Raw genomic sequence first — 17,641 nt, 5'->3', positions numbered from 1 at the left:
AACATTTAATATTTTTTATTATAAATTCCTAGTTTGAAAGAGATTATACTTTCTCTCTGCAACTTTTTTGATGAGGGTCTTAGTTTATGCCAGAAGACAACCTAGCTGACAAACATAGGCTAATAACTGTGATTTCAATGCTATGCAGAGCTTTAGAGAATATTCTGAAGAATAACAGGACAAAATGTAATGAAGGTTTAGTGGGTGCTGAACTAACCTGATGGGTTTTAGGTGTAGCTCTAGAATACTAAAAAAGAATCTAAGTAGCATACAGTGTGCCATGGTGGGGACCAATGTCACTAGCCATCAGAACCTCTCGCGGTGCTTACCCCATTTCCTTGCGACGGTAACTTTCACTGCGCTCCCAGTGCTCTGAAGGGTCCTGCATGTTCCTGATACTCATACATGTACAAATATATATACTTCAAGGCTAGTAAGACCACAGTCACAGTCACTCTGTGAATTCAGCACAAAAGCGGAGGATGGCAATGTGTGCTCACATCCATAGGCATGAAGTAAGGATTTGGGTGGAAAGGGCAGTGGCAGGATCGTAGCCCGTGAAGTTAATCTGAGGTGTGATTATTGCTAGTTGAAAACTTTTCCCAATACCTCACCATGACGACTTGAAATACAGTTGGCAGCGGCACTAAATCGAATTTTTGGTGCACTTAGCAGTGTTAGGTTAACGGTTGGACTTGATGATCTTAAAGGTCTTTTCCAACCTAAATGATTCTATGATTCTATGGATACAAAGATGCCACCCACCCTTTCAGGTGAACCAACAGGAGCCAGACTGTTGGTTGTTCTGTTTTCCTGCTGAACCTCACAGCGACATGAACTTTCCTTCCTGGACTTCTCTTCATGTCTCTTCACTAAGTCAGATCTAGTCTTTGCCTAGAAACAGGGAGAACTGGTCTCTTCTAAAGTGGACACCCTGTGAGAGCCAGAGACCCAAGCAGAGGCCTTTGGACTGCCTCTTTGCACCCAGCTCCAGCTGCTCCAGAGGTTCCCAGATTGTTCTTTGAAAAACACTTGCCATAGTACAGAGGGCAAAGGTCAATATTACCCTATCCACAAAAGTTTTTTGAGACTGATGTTGGGTGAGCACACACTCTGTATCTATCTGCAACACCATTAACTGCACTGAAAAGCAATGGATGGGCTTCAGCTGGACTTAGGGAAGAAGGTGACACCTTGCCAAATTGTTTGTGATCAGGATCTTATACAGAAATTATTCTGAAATATGAAATCCTATGAGTTCATGCTGTAATCCCCAATACTTAGCATTTTTAGAACATTTTTATACCTATATTTGTGTCTGAGTACAACTTTACTACCTCTAACCTTTGTGAGAACTGCTTGATAGATGAGCAGACACAGCCTCGGATGCCAGCTGCTCACTAGTGTATAAATGATTGATCAGTGTATAAACCTGCTGATCTTCTGGCATCATTGTAAACATACAACTTCTAATCATTTCACAGAGCCCTTTCAGGGATTTATTTAAGATAAGCTTGTCAGTCCTCTTCAGGAAAATAGTTGGGCTGATGGTTATATGGGAAGATTTATTGTACTTAATAACATGTCATCTTTGCCCATATGGGCTAAGAATTAACACTGACACATCAGCAGGGAGCATACTTATAAAACTGAGGCAGAACAATGGAGGGCAGTTTTGCTCTTCGGATAGCTACCACCTTTGCTTGGAAGTGCTGAGGCCACATGAGAGTGAATGCTCAGAGGCTTTCAGCTATCGTTTTAAATCCAACAACTAGATACTGCAAGCTAGTTCTGAAAGGGCATAGAAATGCAGCCTTAATGCTGATACAAATTTCTATTCTCCCAAGCAAAGTTGCTCCTTAGCCATTTGGCATTACTTCTTTCCATGTTGCCAAATCCAGCATTTCTGTTAAGGATCACAGAATCACAGAATGATAGGGGTTGGAAGGGACGTCTGGAGATCATCTAGTCTGTGTTTTTGTGGCTGTTCTCCTAAGTACAGCACTTTTTTACTTTGCCAGCATGGCTTCTGTACTGAGTTTCCAAGCAACTCTTTGACAATGTTTTCTTCTCCTTAACATTTGAAACACATTGAATGATTTCTAGTACACTTCCACTTTCTCTAGTAGACCAATATTTGTCTCTGTAGGATATATGATGTCTGATCTTTACTGCTTTATCAGAGTTTTATATGCAAGGGGTCAGCCAGTTGTTATTGTCAGAATGTTATGATAGTTCTTCAAAGGAAATGTGAACGTATTTGATACACATCAAACATTAAAACAGCTGAAAAATGTTGTTTGAAACTCTGTACTCAAGGATTAGTATAAGTAAGATTCACGACTATTTAAAAAGTGTATGAATTGCTCTAATGGATTCAATTTACTCCCACCCTCTAAAATTCTTACTGATTTCACAGGATGAAAAAACCTCACTGCATAATCATGTCCAACACGCCCAGTGGATTTTGGTTCAATAATCTACTTAAAAACAAAAAGAATAGTAGTAAACATTTTGTAGAAAATGAGTCCATTTTAGCCATGCCAATCCAATTTGGTTTCTGAACGTGCTCTTTTTGAAGTAACCACTAAATAACTGAACTATTGTACTCCGCAGAGATTCCAGATGCATCCGTTTTAGCAGGCATTTACATAACACTGCTATTTTTCTCAATTCTTATCCAATGTGCACTTATCTTTCACATATATCATTATGGTAGAAATGTAAAAAGTACAGCTGAACAGGAAGCAAGAAATTATCAACCTTTACACTTTATTGCTGGTAGCAACGCTGGTGGATTTACTCAGTATTTCAAGATGGTTGTCCACTTATTAGAGCCTATAGTGGGCATTCAGGGTCTTCAGCTATACCAGACAGTGGGGAGTGTTCATCCTGTAAACATCTACCTTTATTGATTGAACTGTCCAAGTGTAGTGAGAGGTTATGAAACCCTTGGAAGAGTGGGGAAGGAAAGCAAACAAAGTCATAGGGAGGCACAAAGTGCCCTGATACTGTTAGTTCAGAGAACAGGCCTTACATTGGGATGCCTTGGTGTCTGAATTCAGCGCACCTGTAGAAAAGAAAGAAGGTTGCTCCTGGTCTCCTCTTCTTCATGTCTTTTTGCCTCCTTCTAGTGAGGACGAAGGAGGAGATAGACCTACAACATCCAGATTTTCTCCAGATTGCTGGGAGCCAGTGGCAATGTCCATTTTCTCTCTCTCTCAGCTGCTGCGGTGAAGAGGATCAAAGAAGTCTTCATGTGTGTTACCAAATGGTTGATTCTATAAGCATGGCCTGATGCAAAATGATACATCAAGGAGCAAGAAACATAGCCATGCACTGACAAAGAGCATGTGGGAAGTCAGCTGAACACGAGCTGGAGCGGTGCTGGCAGACAGAAGGGCTGCTGAGCACCTTGGGTGCAGACAAGGAAATGCTGAGCAGAAGTAGAGGGGTTGTAACACCTCTGGGTATGGCAGAGTCAGAAGCACTTCTGGAACAGTGTCCAGCTCTGATTCCACAGTTTATGCAGTGCTGATAAACTGGAGGGGATTCAGGCCATCCTATAGCCTGTGTGATACTGAAGACTAGTGTAAATGATCATGCTGATCAGACACAGTTACACAAAGAGCAGCGAGTTTTGGTTTCAGCGTGCATGTACTAGCCAGGAACAACACACTCAGTGATTAGGAGAAAATCAGCTGGGAACACCAGAAGGCAGAAACTGAGGGAAATAGCGTACAGGAACCAGAGCAATGGTCTGCCTTGTGTCATACGCTGCCATCTAGAAGGGTGCAACTGCTTTGAGATGAAAGAGCATTTTGAGATGAATAACTTTGTGCAATGGCATCCTCATGCCAGCTCATTATGATCCTGAAAATTTTTAGATTTACGAAACTAAGGTGAAGGTGGTTCATAAAAACAAATGTGCTGTAGTGTTGTAAATACATTTAGTCAAACGGGATTGCAACTAAACCTCTATTTTCAGTTTTACCATGTCTGTAGAGTACATTTCATGCTAAATGCTCTTGAAGTAGGTGCATAAAAATATTTCTGACAGCTGGAGTGCTTGCATGCCAAATGCCTGAAAGATTAAACATAGTAACATGGACCATGTGCTACGAACAAAATAATTTATTTCATTTAAAAACATGAATTAAGAAAAAAAAATCCTCCAGATACAAGAGATAGGCAAAACCTTGATAAAATATCTTTGGATTATAATTTCACTTGTTTTCTATTGTGTAACTTTCTAGCAAATGAAGTTAGTACACACCTATAGCAATCTTGAGTGCAATATTACTCATGAATATTATGTCTCTGTTTCCTCTTCTGCTGCTGTTTTCTGGTATAGTACCGAGTAAAACTGCACAGACGTATCGAAGTCAACAGACAAAGATATTGGCAGTCAAGAGCAGAACCCTGACTCTCAGTCGCAGCAAACTTGGCCCTAGTAGGGTCATCCCAAAGCCAAGGAACTAAAATACGTGGGTGCCCTAGTCTGGGCCTGTCCCAGGGCCAGGCTCCCAGGCATCCAGGGAGAGATCTGTGGGAATGACAAATGGGAGTCCACAAGCTTGTCATTCAGGAGAAGATGAGGGACCCCACAAAAAGTCCAGATCAACTCTGGAAGTGGGCCAGAAATAACAGGAACAGTTTCAAGGTTCTAGAATAAAGCCATATGATAATGACTGGCTAAATAGAGAAAAACTACGCTGCCAATAACTTTTACTGGTTACTGTAGTAAGCAGTCTTGGACGCTACCTGTAACAGAAACCAGGAAGAGCCAGGTATCTCAAATATCTCTTTAGGTATGACTTAAATGTCTCATTGAATATAATTTTGGGAACAGGGCTGTTTGCTTTGCTTTCATTTGGATTTTTTGATAGCTCCTAAAGCTACTGACAACATCCTTTGTTGCTGTTGACACTATACCCAGTAACGGAGAGGTTACCTGCATATTTTTCAGATGTTTTGTTTGCAGATAGAAAATGATCCTGGCTTTACGAAACTGCTGAAGAAGAGTCAAAACAAATTCACAGTGGAAATGACATAATGAAACTAACGACTTTTTAAATCTTGAGAAAGATTTCCAAGAAAATTACTGGAACTTGCTTCAAGAAGGAGCAATTACAGCTCAGTTCTACAGCCTTCCTCTGTGTGCAAGGACAAGACATTAGGGCTGGTGTGAACATACGGGCAGCCCGGGCAGCTCTCTGAAATGGCAGGCTGGACTGTGCAGCAGAAAAGTCATCATAGATCAGCTGTTCCCAGTCACAGTCCAGATTCTTGGCACAAACCTGCCTTGATTTTTTTAGTTAACACTTTAACACTTTGACCAAAAACATTCATGCAAGAACAGCTGAGTCATGAGCTCTCACATTCTCTGCTGTTCCTCCTAAAAACGTAGTTTCTATCAGTAGGGAAGAAGGTATGGATGGTGGGGTATGATAATCTTCGTGTGTGACTAGCCCTACCCAGAATAAAATCTGTGCCAGCTACTTCCCTTTTATCTATCTATGTATTGTGAAATATCTCTGATTTTTTTGTCCAAGCTTCAAAACACCATTTCTAATGCAATTACTAGTGATGGCACAGTCAGACTTGTCACTTTCTAGCTCAATAAATATGGTCTTGCTTTTAACAGGCCATAGACTCCTTTTAAGTTAACAACCCAGATCTCCAGATCTGTCCAGGTTTTGTATGGACTTGTCTTTAACAGCCCAGAGATTTGTTTTAGTTTGTAACAGCACTTTCTAATGACTTCATCCCCCATTCCCATGCATCATGTCACTCTACTTTGTATTGATCAACCCCTCTGTGCCTTGCCGCCCTACAAAATTTTTCAGCTGAGCACAGAGCCCATACAATACATTGAGTTCCCTATACCGTATAAGAAGCGTGTTTTTGAGGCTGTCCAGCTTTTTGCTACCAACATGCCTTTAAGTCCTCATACTTGGTCACTCATATCATGAGCCCATTAAATGGAATGATAATTTCTTTAACTGATCTATTGTATGAGACTCCTTACAGAGTGTAAAAGCAAGAGCAAGTGGGATCCATCTTTCTATGAGACAGAAAGCAGTTCACCATGTTTTTCCTTCACTAATCAGTGGGGAACTAGGACTTTATTCATGGTCTCCAACTTCTTCAGTTAAGTAATTAATGCATATGTTTAGGACTAATTTTACTTTCTCATTATAGAAAGTAGAGCTGGAAAGGAACTGTTGGATCAGCTGATGTATCAATCAGCACTACTGCAAGATTGACCTTTATTTAATAAGGTATTTTAATCAGCTTTTGACTTTTATTTTTGATGCCTCATTTGCCTCCCCTTAAGAGTATCATCATTTAGCACATTGGTAAAGTAGTTCCCTGATAAAATATTTTTGTCAGGGCTTAGTCTCGGAATACATACTTTAATAATAATTCCACCACCATTTACCTTTTCTAATTCACCTTTCATTGCTGAACCACAACATACCTTATCAACAAAGTCAGTCTCATTCCTCCCCATTTAAAAGACAGAGAAATGGAGAAATCAAATGATAGATACAAGCTCAGTAAGAGAACCAGGAATCAAACTCAGCTATTCTGAACACCGCTCCAGGGCTTTTGCCTTGCTGCCACTCAATACCAGTAGAAAAATCTACGTAGCTTCTCAGATGCATATCCATGTGCTTCTCACATGCTCATAAACACAAAAGTAGACGTTTTCAAAAGGAAGACCTGGAAATGTCTTCTAAGTCTGTATTGAAGAACCTTGACTTCTGGCCTCACTCCCCAGTTTCTTCCCTTCATTTTCTACTAAAACCTCCAAAATACTTTGATTTTCTGCCTGCCTTAGTTTGAGGATGTTGTCCCCTCAAGTTGGAGGTTCTCAGACTTCCAGCTCTGATCTCTAACAACAGTGTCCTACACAACATACTGTAGACTGCTGTGGAGGAGGGAGCCCCAAAATCCTCTAGCTGGAGCTGTTCTGCTTTGTGCGACAGAATTCAACATACACTGGGCAAGAGAGTGCATGACACTAAGGCAGTGCAAAAGGAAGTCCTGGATTTGGATCCAATGACTCTTCATACAGTCCTTGGATGATAGTTCATAGCTTGGGCTTAGATCCTACAGCAGTGCTATAAGAGTCTTCATCCTGGAGAGGTTAAGCTCCCTCTGATGCCAAACACAATGAAATTTCCATATTTATATGTTCTTTTTTTAAAATATTATTTATAAAGTTGAAATCACAGGCAAATGGTTGCCATTATCTAAACAAGGACATTTTGGGGAAAAAGTTTTATAAAAAAATCTGTTAGCTTGGCTTCTAGTTGCAGGTTTCTAGATGAAATACGTCTTGTACTCAGAGCTCCTTGTAGCTCATTGTGGAGGTGGTACCTGAAGGAAAATAGGTTGTAATTAAATAAAGAAATTAACAACTGGAGCTAATTGCAGTGATGCTGTGATAAATGAGCCACTTGTTGGTTGAAGCCGAAAGAGAACATGTGAGCTCTTCACAGCTGTGACAAGACTTTGTTCTTGGTTGATATGGCAGACAATCACGTTTTGAAGCTATAACTGAGGGCCAGGAATTCCCAACCTGGAACCTATGGCTGTGGGCTTCAAAGACGAGCCTGATTTTGCCTTTGAAAAGCAGGGTACCTAAATAGTTCTCTGAGGCAAGAGCATAAACCTTTTGACGTAGTTCCAGGTTCCTCTGGACAGCTGGTGGGCTGTCTATAGCAATCCATCACAGATCACTCCCCAATGAGTTTCTTCCACATTCCCCTCCTCAAATGGAAATTCAAGTGGCCAAGTTGGTTCTGAGTTCAAAGTCACCTTAAGTCCTTTGAACATGGAGCCACACACTGAAACAGCAAGAGGCTGAAGTGGATCTCTCTTGAACTCTTTAGAAAGGAAGGATGGAAGAAGACTAGCAGACACGAAGAGAAATGCCAGTCTACAAAAAGGAAGAGAGTAACAGAAACCCTGCATTTTATTTTGGAAAGTATTTTTATTTTTGAAAAGTACATGCTAACTGAAATGAAAAGGTGCATACACTGACTTTTTGTGTATCAGGAGGAGTCAGGGAGTACACAACTTTACAAAAAAGGGGCTATGTAATATTATTGGATAGAGAACATGGTATACACGGTGTTCTGAATGGATCTGTACTCTTTATTACTACTGGAGCTGTTGGCAGTTCTTTTACGCATTTTAGCTACATATGAAAACTTAAATCACGTATCAATATTCATATGTTTATTCACCTGATTTTGAACAAGTTAGCCTGAATTTTTGTGAGTGTATGCCATGAGAACTACAGGCTGATAAACAGGGCTTTGCAATTTCACAGCAGTTTGCACATGCGTTGTGACCTGAGCTATTTTCCTTTTGAAGAATGGCAGCTGATGTGCACTCTGTCACGTAGTCCCTCGATGGGACAAGTGCACCGCTAGCCTCCTGTCACTCACCTTCAGATGCTAGGCCTTTTGCAGATGGTTTTCTGTTGCAGTAGCAATCATGTGGGTAGACTATTCCTGTTTACAAAAGACGATTCTCTTGCCAAAGGTGCGCAAATCTCCGTGCAAGGCTATTTCTTTCTTTTACAGAAAACTGCTTTGTCACCAAGAAACAACTTCCCCTTAGCTTCTGTCTTTAAGGGTGTTTATTCTGCAGTGACCATAGCTCAGGCAGATGTATGGAGCCAGCCTTCAACAACATGGATTGGGCCCTGACAGCACTGGTGTGGAGAATAATGAGGATGTAAGTGTCAACCAACTGGCAAGTCCTGGGTTGGGCATCCTGCGCTGAGCTCTGCAACGTGGCTGTTGGGAGTGATGCGGTGTAGTTTGAGTCCCTGTGAGTTGCAATCACCGCGAGGCAGATGAATCCTTCAAATCTTCTGTCTAGCTCCAGGCTCCTTTTATCTATTTCAGCCTTAGGCTTGTAACTCTGGGAAATCCTTAGTGCAAATTGCTTATCTGTGACCATATGGGCCCCAAAGATGAGTCATATGTTAAACATAAACACCTTGTGAAACTGTTCTATCCATCAGAAAAGCCACAGCTGTCCACAAAGTGCATCATCCACTTGCTCTAACTGATATTACTTAACAGCATAGTTTCTTCTGAATACTCTTGTATTTATCACTCATAATGCAGATCGTATTACCACTTTCTACCATAAAAGTAATTGCCTTGCACTCTTAATTTCTTTTGGAAGCTTCTTATTTGGTCTCTTCACCCTTTTGCCAGAACTTTAATTTTATGTCATTAAGACATTACAGTTCAAAATGTTAAATTATGTCATTACACAACACATCAAGGTTTATGCCTGTTGTTGATGGCTCACTCAAAATGGTGTTGATGAAGCTTAAAGGTAAGGTGAATTCTGAGTATTTTTGTCATTTGTTTGCCATTAGTTTAATAACATGCAGGCCTTTAAGTCATTACCATTAGTTCCTACAGATTAAAGCAAGCCATGTAATACTGTTCTCTCCCCTCCTTTTGCTAATAGCATAAACATAATGTGAAAGTTTTTTTAGAAATACCTTTTTTTTTCCTCCAAAAGGCAGTTTTCTAAATGAAAAAGGTACAGATTGTTGTGTAAAATTTGCGTGATTAGGAAACTGCATTAAGTAGCCTATAACCTAAAGAAAGTCTGCTAAACTTGAGTTATATTTCTCAGATGTGAAACCTGCATGGTAGTTTACTCTCACACCTAAGCAAGTAAGAAATGAATAAGCGCTATTTTTATCATGTAGTGAAAAAGAAAACTTTCATGTATGGCAAAAATACAGCCGTCTTCTCCCATGAATAATTTTAACAGTCAAATTCCTTACTTATGAGCATTCATTAACCTATGTAAATATACAGAACTGTAGTCATCAAAAGCATAGAGCAGGTGGACAATTCAGCATGGTAAGTCTACAGAGAAGTACATCTTGCTCTTTTTCTGTCATCTTCTCACCTTTTTACCGTCTTGTTGCCCTTCATATACTTTTAACTCTTTCCTTGTCACCAATTCTCAGAAACAGCTGTGGTGCCAGGTACTCGCACAACCACTGCAGACTCTCATTAATGAGCCTACGGGAGCTGATCTGCAACGAAGCCTCCAGACAGAACTGTTACTTGATTAAGAAAACAGCTGCCCAGCTGTCTGATCATTGCCTAATAATGTCTTGTTCATGAAGGTTTTTCCACATAAATGAACACTGTTGTGACTGTTATACTTAATTTACTGTCTCTTCCCCTCCGCTGAGCTACTGCATAGTGGTATCTAAGCAAAGCCCCAGCAGCAGAGAAGAGCTGACAGGGCAAGTGGAGGTTCCTCTCGGGTACAGTGTTGGTTGCTCCCCAGGTGCATTCTCCTGAAAAGCCATGATGGAGCCACGACTGTACTTTAAGGGGACACCTTGCTTATCGCAGGCTATGGGATGTCCAGGCCTGTGACCAGAGGACATCACCACCATCAAGGGGAAGGATTCACTGGGGTCCCACCTAATGGACAGCCCTGACCATCTGGCCACGTTTTTTGCCCCTTGGAAGACAGCAGCAGCACAGGGACTCCTCCTTGAGAAAGAGATGCTCCTTATCCATACCTGCTAATCTAGAAGCAGGAGCCAGCACAAGCCTAGAGGCAGACCTCATGTAGATGAGGAGGGGGAAGAAGGGATAAGCGGGTGTTTAATATTCATGACTACTTGTTATGAGGGCTTTGACTTCACATTGTAAGAGTAGCTTGGGAGGCTGAGGGTGGTATTGCTTATATCCTTAGTCTTATCTTCTCTTCTATATGGGAGGCATGCTAGTGATATTTGCATATTTCAGTATTTTTGCATCCTGAACATTGCCAAGGGATGCATGGATACTCTGCATGTGGACAAATGGTGATGAGTAGTTCTCCAGTATCTCTTAACCTGAAAGGGGACAAGGGGAAATAGTTTATGGGCTAAGTGTCAAAGCCCTCATACATGTGCAGTGCGTGCCGGGGTACAGACAGGAGGTTGTTTGGTGCCAACTCAAGGAGAAGTGTTGGTAAAAATGTTCTATCAGCTTCTTCATCATTATGGTGTAAATTACTTACACCCCCTCTAACCACAGACCACTGGCCCAAACCGATCAACTGAGCATGCAGCCAGTGACTGCCAGGATTACAAAACCTGCCTCACAATCCTGGCCATATGAACCCAATATCTTCCTCCTAAACACCGTTAAATGACTTCTAGCTGCAAAAATGCATGAGTACTACCTACACATCCCAGTGCCTGCTTCAGAGTGCAGCCTTTTTGGCAGAAACCTCTCCTTGGTCTGCAGGAACCATGCCCCAGAGCTCTGCTCCATCAGCACAGTGTTGGGGACGGCAAGCTGCAGCCCATCTTGCACAGACATCAGAGACCACTGGCGGGAATTAAGTGCTCGTGCCTTGTTGTCTCAGTAGGATATTTGCTCACTAGGATGCAGGCAGGGTTTCCTGGCGTCCAAAAGACCAGAAGAAGGACTGATCTCTGGCCAGCAAAGTGGAGAACTGGTGCTTTGCTGGCACTGGTACCTGTCACGTCCCCACCACTGATGGGGGTGGTGGTCTCCAGCCATACCTCCACTGTGCTCTCCTGGGACTCCTCTGAGGCTGCGGCTGTGCTTGGAGGCAACACATACAGGTGGGGAAATGCCAGGGGGCTGCAGGGGGATTTAGACTTGCCCTGTTATTGCTTAGCAGAAGCTTTTTGTGATGAGGGGGGAGAGGATGTTCTTTTTAGAAGACAAGTTGCCTTTTTTTCTTTTCATTTGAAAGACAGTTTAAAAAGTGGTGAACATGAGGCTTGGCTGTGAAGGACAAAGTGGGGTGGGTCCCTTTTTGTTCAGTTCTGGTTTGCTTTGAAGCTGGTGGTGTGGTACATTTCCGTGCCTAATCCAAGGAAAATGAGCTGCTGAATGATTTCGTCCGACATGCTGAGGACCAAATGTTCTGGCAGGAGCTTATGCCAGTGACGTGAGAGGTGATGATCCTCCAGAAGCTGCTTTTTGTTCATAAGGTGCCAAAACAGTTGAGGTTCTTTGATACAACAAGTTGTAGGGTTCATGAACTCTCTATGGTATAGACAAATCAGACGCAGTGCTGATGCCAAAAGCACTTGTAGCATAGCTGTGAATGCTATTTTGATAAGTATTTTAATTTTCAAAGGCAGATGAATATTATCCTTACAGAAAAGGGCCATGGGGATAGTCCTTGAAACTGTTGCCCTCAGTTTACCTGCAGAACAGATGTACTCATGCAATTGCAAGCAACATACACTTTCCTTAGTCTACAACATTAGTAGGCTTTAACCAGGTCTGGAATTGCATGTGAAGTTCAATCTTCTAGTCCATTTATCTTTGGGCTGAGTGTGCTGACTGTCTGCAATTTAGCAAGCTGGGGCCAGTGTGCTGGTGCTTTCAGATACATGGATAATGGTCGTTCTGGAGCAGGACTGAGACCAGCTATTTTTGTACAACACAGGCTGCCAAAGAGCTTTTGATTTCCAATCCAGCGGTGAAGGGCTCCTAATATCTTTGCTATTATTAGAAGCAACCTACAAAATTACAGCAGTGGTGGATAAGCTGAATGCAGAATCCTGCACTAGGGGACACTTGGTGAAAATCATAGGGGATCAATGTGAAACAGATAAAAGAAAGTACTTCAGCAGTCAGTAGTGAGCTTCAGGAACTCACTGCCACGTGGTGCTGTGAAGCTGACAGTATCAGCAGGTTCAGAAGGGATTAGACAGATCCAGGGACAACAGGCCCATTAAAAAGATAAGGTCCTCTGTGGTATCTGTCACATCAGATACACAGCTGTGGATGCTGGGGGGGGATGAGGGGAAAGGGATGCAGAAATCAGCTAGGCTGGCACATGCTCACCGAACAGCATCTATCCTCTTGCAACTGCATGATAAACTACTGCGCTGAGCCACTTTCATGTTCTTAATCTAGAAATGTGTTTTATCTCCAACACACTGCATGAATATTCAGTTACTACGGCATCCTAGATTCCTGTGAGCTGACTAATGAGCTCAAAGCAACACAATCAAACAAGAAATAGGATTCTTCTTCATTCCTGGCTTTGATCCTCAGTCCACCAGTGCCTCGCTGTATAGGCGGTCCCGTTACACAGCTCATTACCAGTCTCCCAAGCCACACTCCCTCCTTACCGTGTACTGTGCTAACACATATAATGGAATGCCATTCATATTATAATGCAAAATCTTAAAGGAACCAAATGAACAAATCTTCCATGGGGTACAGAAAAAGATGGAGATAGTGAAACTTAAATGCTAATGAAATAATGTACCAGTGCGTAACACAAAACCATCCCATCTACAGCTCTAAAAACTGTTAAGGATAACTCATGCATAGTGCAGCAATCACGGCAAATTTCGAGCTTTCTTAGATTTTGGAGGCTGAAAAGCAAAACTTCCTCTGCCCCTTGCATTTCCTCTTTCCCAGCAACTTAGGAAGTAAGCCAGCATGCCAACTTTTAAGTGTAAAATAAAATGAAACCGATCACTGTTTTTAAGCAATTGCCCTTGAGGCCACCCAGTAATAGTGTTTCTAAAGCAGTCCTACCTTTGTTTTCCAACTTGAGCTCCTCTGCTAGCAAGCTGTCTTGTCTGTTGCCAAGCACAAATGCCAGAAATGAGAGGATCAGGGCATCCAAGATTCCAATAATCGCCAGGATATATGCCCAGCGGACTGAACAAGCCCCCAGCGTGTACTTGTCTGTCTTTTCACCACACATCCGTTTTACCTCATCTGAATCCCAGCCATCAGGAAAAATCATACAACCCAGGACGAGACAGGCAGCTTGGAGAAAAAAGAAAAGGAGAACAATGGGATAATGAGACCAAACTTTCATTTTGATGAGAACCTACACAGTTATCATTAAAGAAACACACTTTTCCATCCTGAGCTTCAAAGCTAGGTTACTTAAAAACAAGTCACAGAATTATATGCTGTGATTAAGTATTTAATATAAAAACCTAAGATACAACACCAACCAATCGTGCACCTTGCTTAAAAAAAAAAGTTACAACCTGAATCCCCGGCCAGTTTTTGTACCAGTACCATCACATTTTCCTGGTGAGACTGATTTCTTCATTGTAATATGAAAGGCTCACACAAAACAAGAGGGGAAAATGATTAATAACCTGGATATTCAAAGGAAACACCAGATTACTGTCAAATGGTCAGGCAAACAAACCAGAGAAAAATAGAGGAAAAAAACCTACCTGTCTTTTCTGGTGATCTAAGTGCTTGTAACACACATAGGTAATAGCAAGGGATTTTTTTGTCAGTTGGCAGTACCCCTTTAACTGAAATATGTTTTATGCATAAGGTTTGTACTCCTCAAAAACACAAGTAATGACATTGTTCTGCAAGGAAAAATAAGCTGTCAACATTGCTGTCAACTTCTGATCTGGTTTACCTGAGAAATCACCACATGACATCTCAAATATGAAAAAGCACTCATCCTTTTAACACTTAAAAAAATGAAAAGCCTCTACCCATATGGAAAGCTAGCTGACATCGACCACCAGCTGCTCTGGGTAGGGGCAGCTGCACCATGGTGGGGACAGAGGCAAAGGGTGGGTGTTTGGGTCATCATCCATCAGCTTGGGTGACTGCTAAAAGGCTGAATTTAATTTTTAAGTAGCAGAAATTTGCTTTGACCCTTGGTTCCCAGGGAGACTGGCCTGCTGTGGGACAGCAGGCAGTGTCATGGGCCAACATGGCTCTTGTGGAGTGGGCAAAATGGTGTGACAAGTTTGTTTTTTCAAAAGTAATGTGCTCCATCACCTGAAGCAGAGTCAATCTCGCCCACTGGCCAGCAGTCGCTGTGACGTCCCCTGCCTGGATGACACCAGGGTGAGGGCTGAGCACACATGGCTACCTGTGCCTGGGCACCCACACCTTGGGTGGGACATGTGTGCTCCTGGGCAAGGAGACTCCAAGCATGGTCCTGCTGGGCTCTAGAGCATGGTCACAGCCCTTGCCCCAGCACCTTACCAGCCCGGGTTTGGCCACAGCCTTGGGCTGGCACAGGACTTGCTGTTCAGACGAATGTCCTGAGGTCACGGAGGAGCAGCCTCCTTGGAGGTTGCTTGCCCCTCTTCCTACTGGAGTGTGTGCCTTGCGGTGGAGGGTACCATGACAGCAGCAGGGCTTCTGCTCCCAAGAGGACACGATGTGTCCTGAGGTGCTGCAGGCAGGCAGCACGTTGGTAACGGGGGACAGAGCAGTTGGGTACTCACAGCACATTTCCTATCAGCACGGCTATGCTTGACTGCAGCCCTTGGTCATGCTGGCGGACTCATTGGCTTCACTGGAGCAAACAACATGAGTGCAGCACTAGCCAGGGCAACAGCGTAGGGGAATCTTCAGTAGGGGAGGATAGGATATAAAATTTAAGTAAAATAAGAAATCTAAAAATAAAGATTATGTTGAATAGGTTAATTCCTCAGTTTTTATTGCATTTAGGAGAATCAGAAAATCCATATGCTTTCAGTAATTGTCTGTACTGCCTTTTCTAACATGGAAACAAGCATATTTCCAGCATTAGCCCTTCCTTCTTAGTATGGCTGATGAGATACAATGGATCCTAAACCATCTTTTATAAGTCTTAAGATTATATTGGTGCACTGTGTTCTAAATTGGGGGTATATGTGCTAATTTAAAAGAATACACTGTGTGGCTTTCAGCCTTTTAAATGGTTGCTGAACTGGACCTCTGTTTGAAAAACATAGTTTATACAAAGAGTAGCTTGTGCAACCAACAGCTGCCGTCACTTTGGGAACTTCAACAAGTTCTTTTCTTTTCTAGACAAACATAAGTACTGTCATTTTACATACCCGTAATGCCCACAAAACAAAAAAGCACACCTGCACTGAATCAATATGATGAAATCCTGGAAAAGAGATGTGAAAACAGAGCTCAGGAATGGTATTTTCCTTTGACAGCTACACAATTGCTGTAGACAAAGCCATGAAAGCATGTCTGCAGAAAGCAGCTGATGTAGAATAAAACCTGCACCTAAGGCATTTGACAAATTCTTCCTGAGCAGTTCATTTGTGTGAAAATATAACAGCTTATAATACTTTCAAGGACAATTAGGCTTAGAAACAAGGACAATTAGATAAGGCCTGATTTACTCAGAACATGCAGGTTGGACAAGTTGTAGTTGCCTATTGCCTGCCTTAACTCATTTACACAACTTCATAAGATCTTCCAAAGATTTTAGCGACAAACTGTACAATGATTTTCTTTCTTGAGCCGGTTACACGCACTTCCAGAAAGATTATTTCTTGCAGCCAACACATAAGCATTGCCCTCACAGTTGTGAGGGATTTCATTGAAACGATGCATCAAATCTGCATACTTCTGACGTTGTCTGCATTTACCCAGGTAAATGTTGACAAATGTTTACTATATAACAGCAACTACCAAAGCCAGTTTACTTTTATTAATCATACTCAAAATGAGAGGCAGCTTAATGCTTAGTTAATGATCAGTGGAGATGGGATTTTTCTGCCTAAGTGCAAGAATAATTAGCAAATACTGACATCTCTGTGTTTTTTTTATTACACAGCACATCAGACATATGTTCTTAGTACTTCCTAAAAATAATTTAACTTTGTTCTTTTCCACCTAGGTAATTAAAAATATGGGCCCTTATCTCAGGAACTCAGTGCACAGCTTCCCAGCTGAGTTCCTCAGAATTCCAATTAACTCATCTTTCCTGAATTCTGTTCCTGCATGCTTTGATATACTTGCCTAACTTTCTGGAGTCATTCTGTTGATTGCAGTTGGACTTCTCTTGGTAATAGGACACACAGGTAAATAGTGGCCAGACTAGATCCCTTTGGTATAAAGGCAGACATCAAAGAGAGGATAGTATTATTATTTCCTTTGCCTATACAGTTTACATGCTTTTTACTAGATGACTGCTTGGTCAACACCTTTAGATGCAGGAATCATACGTTACCTGTAGCTACCTGTGGTTAACATAAGTGAGATTAGTCAACCTTGAGTCTTCACTTGCTGAGGGAATATTTGGCACTGAATGCTTTTAAGAACACAGACTTGCTCAATAATATGAAACAGGTGATGATTCATTTATCAGCTACAAGACCTAAAAGACAGGTATAAAATCCACCTACAGATCTACTTTGTATTGCTAGAAATTTTTACATTTTAATCCTTCTAAAGAGGATTAGAAGATTTTTCTCTAGAAGGAAATTACTTTCAGTTTTATACAAATTTGAAAAATGGAAACCATTTTATGCAATTTCAGTAAAACTGCTAAGAGATGATTTCATAACACAGACATGGGTCCCATATCTTTGTCTAAACTTCCACTGTCTCTAATAGCAATGTGACTGAAATGGAAATGTAACAAAGGTTACTACTGTTTTACTACTATCCACTTCTAATAAATTCAGAAACTTTTAGATTTGGAGAGCTCACCTATTGAATGAAAAGACTTAAATCATCAGTTCCTACAGACTTTTTGATTCAAGTAAGGTTATATTGGTTGAAGGTAGCGTTCTGTGTGCGAGCTGAATACATCGGATTAGCACCATCTTCCTGAGCCTGCAGACAGCCCAGCCTAG

At 41.7% G+C, this 17,641-nt stretch overlaps 1 protein-coding gene and 1 non-coding gene across 2 annotated transcripts in view; one reads left to right on the top strand and one right to left on the bottom strand.

Moving 5' to 3' along the window:
* Nucleotides 1-528: 528 nt before the first annotated feature.
* Nucleotides 529-677, top strand: LOC132317001 (U4 spliceosomal RNA). The gene has a single exon (XR_009483975.1). It is a non-coding gene; the product is annotated as a U4 spliceosomal RNA (small nuclear RNA).
* A 12,832-nt stretch (nt 678-13,509) lies between these two features.
* LHFPL3 (LHFPL tetraspan subfamily member 3) overlaps nt 13,510-17,641 on the bottom strand; it is a 173,349-nt gene continuing 169,217 nt past the window's right edge. Inside the window, exon 2 of the mRNA XM_059816019.1 lies at nt 13,510-13,835. Coding sequence (XP_059672002.1) covers nt 13,510-13,835 — 326 coding nt within the window. The remainder of the gene's footprint in view (nt 13,836-17,641) is intronic.

Source organism: Gavia stellata, chromosome 4 (genome assembly GCF_030936135.1).
Source record: "Gavia stellata isolate bGavSte3 chromosome 4, bGavSte3.hap2, whole genome shotgun sequence".
NCBI classification, from domain to species: domain Eukaryota; kingdom Metazoa; phylum Chordata; class Aves; order Gaviiformes; family Gaviidae; genus Gavia; species Gavia stellata.
The sequence above is the reverse complement of the archived record's forward strand: the minus strand, read 5'-3'. Positions and strand labels throughout refer to the sequence as shown.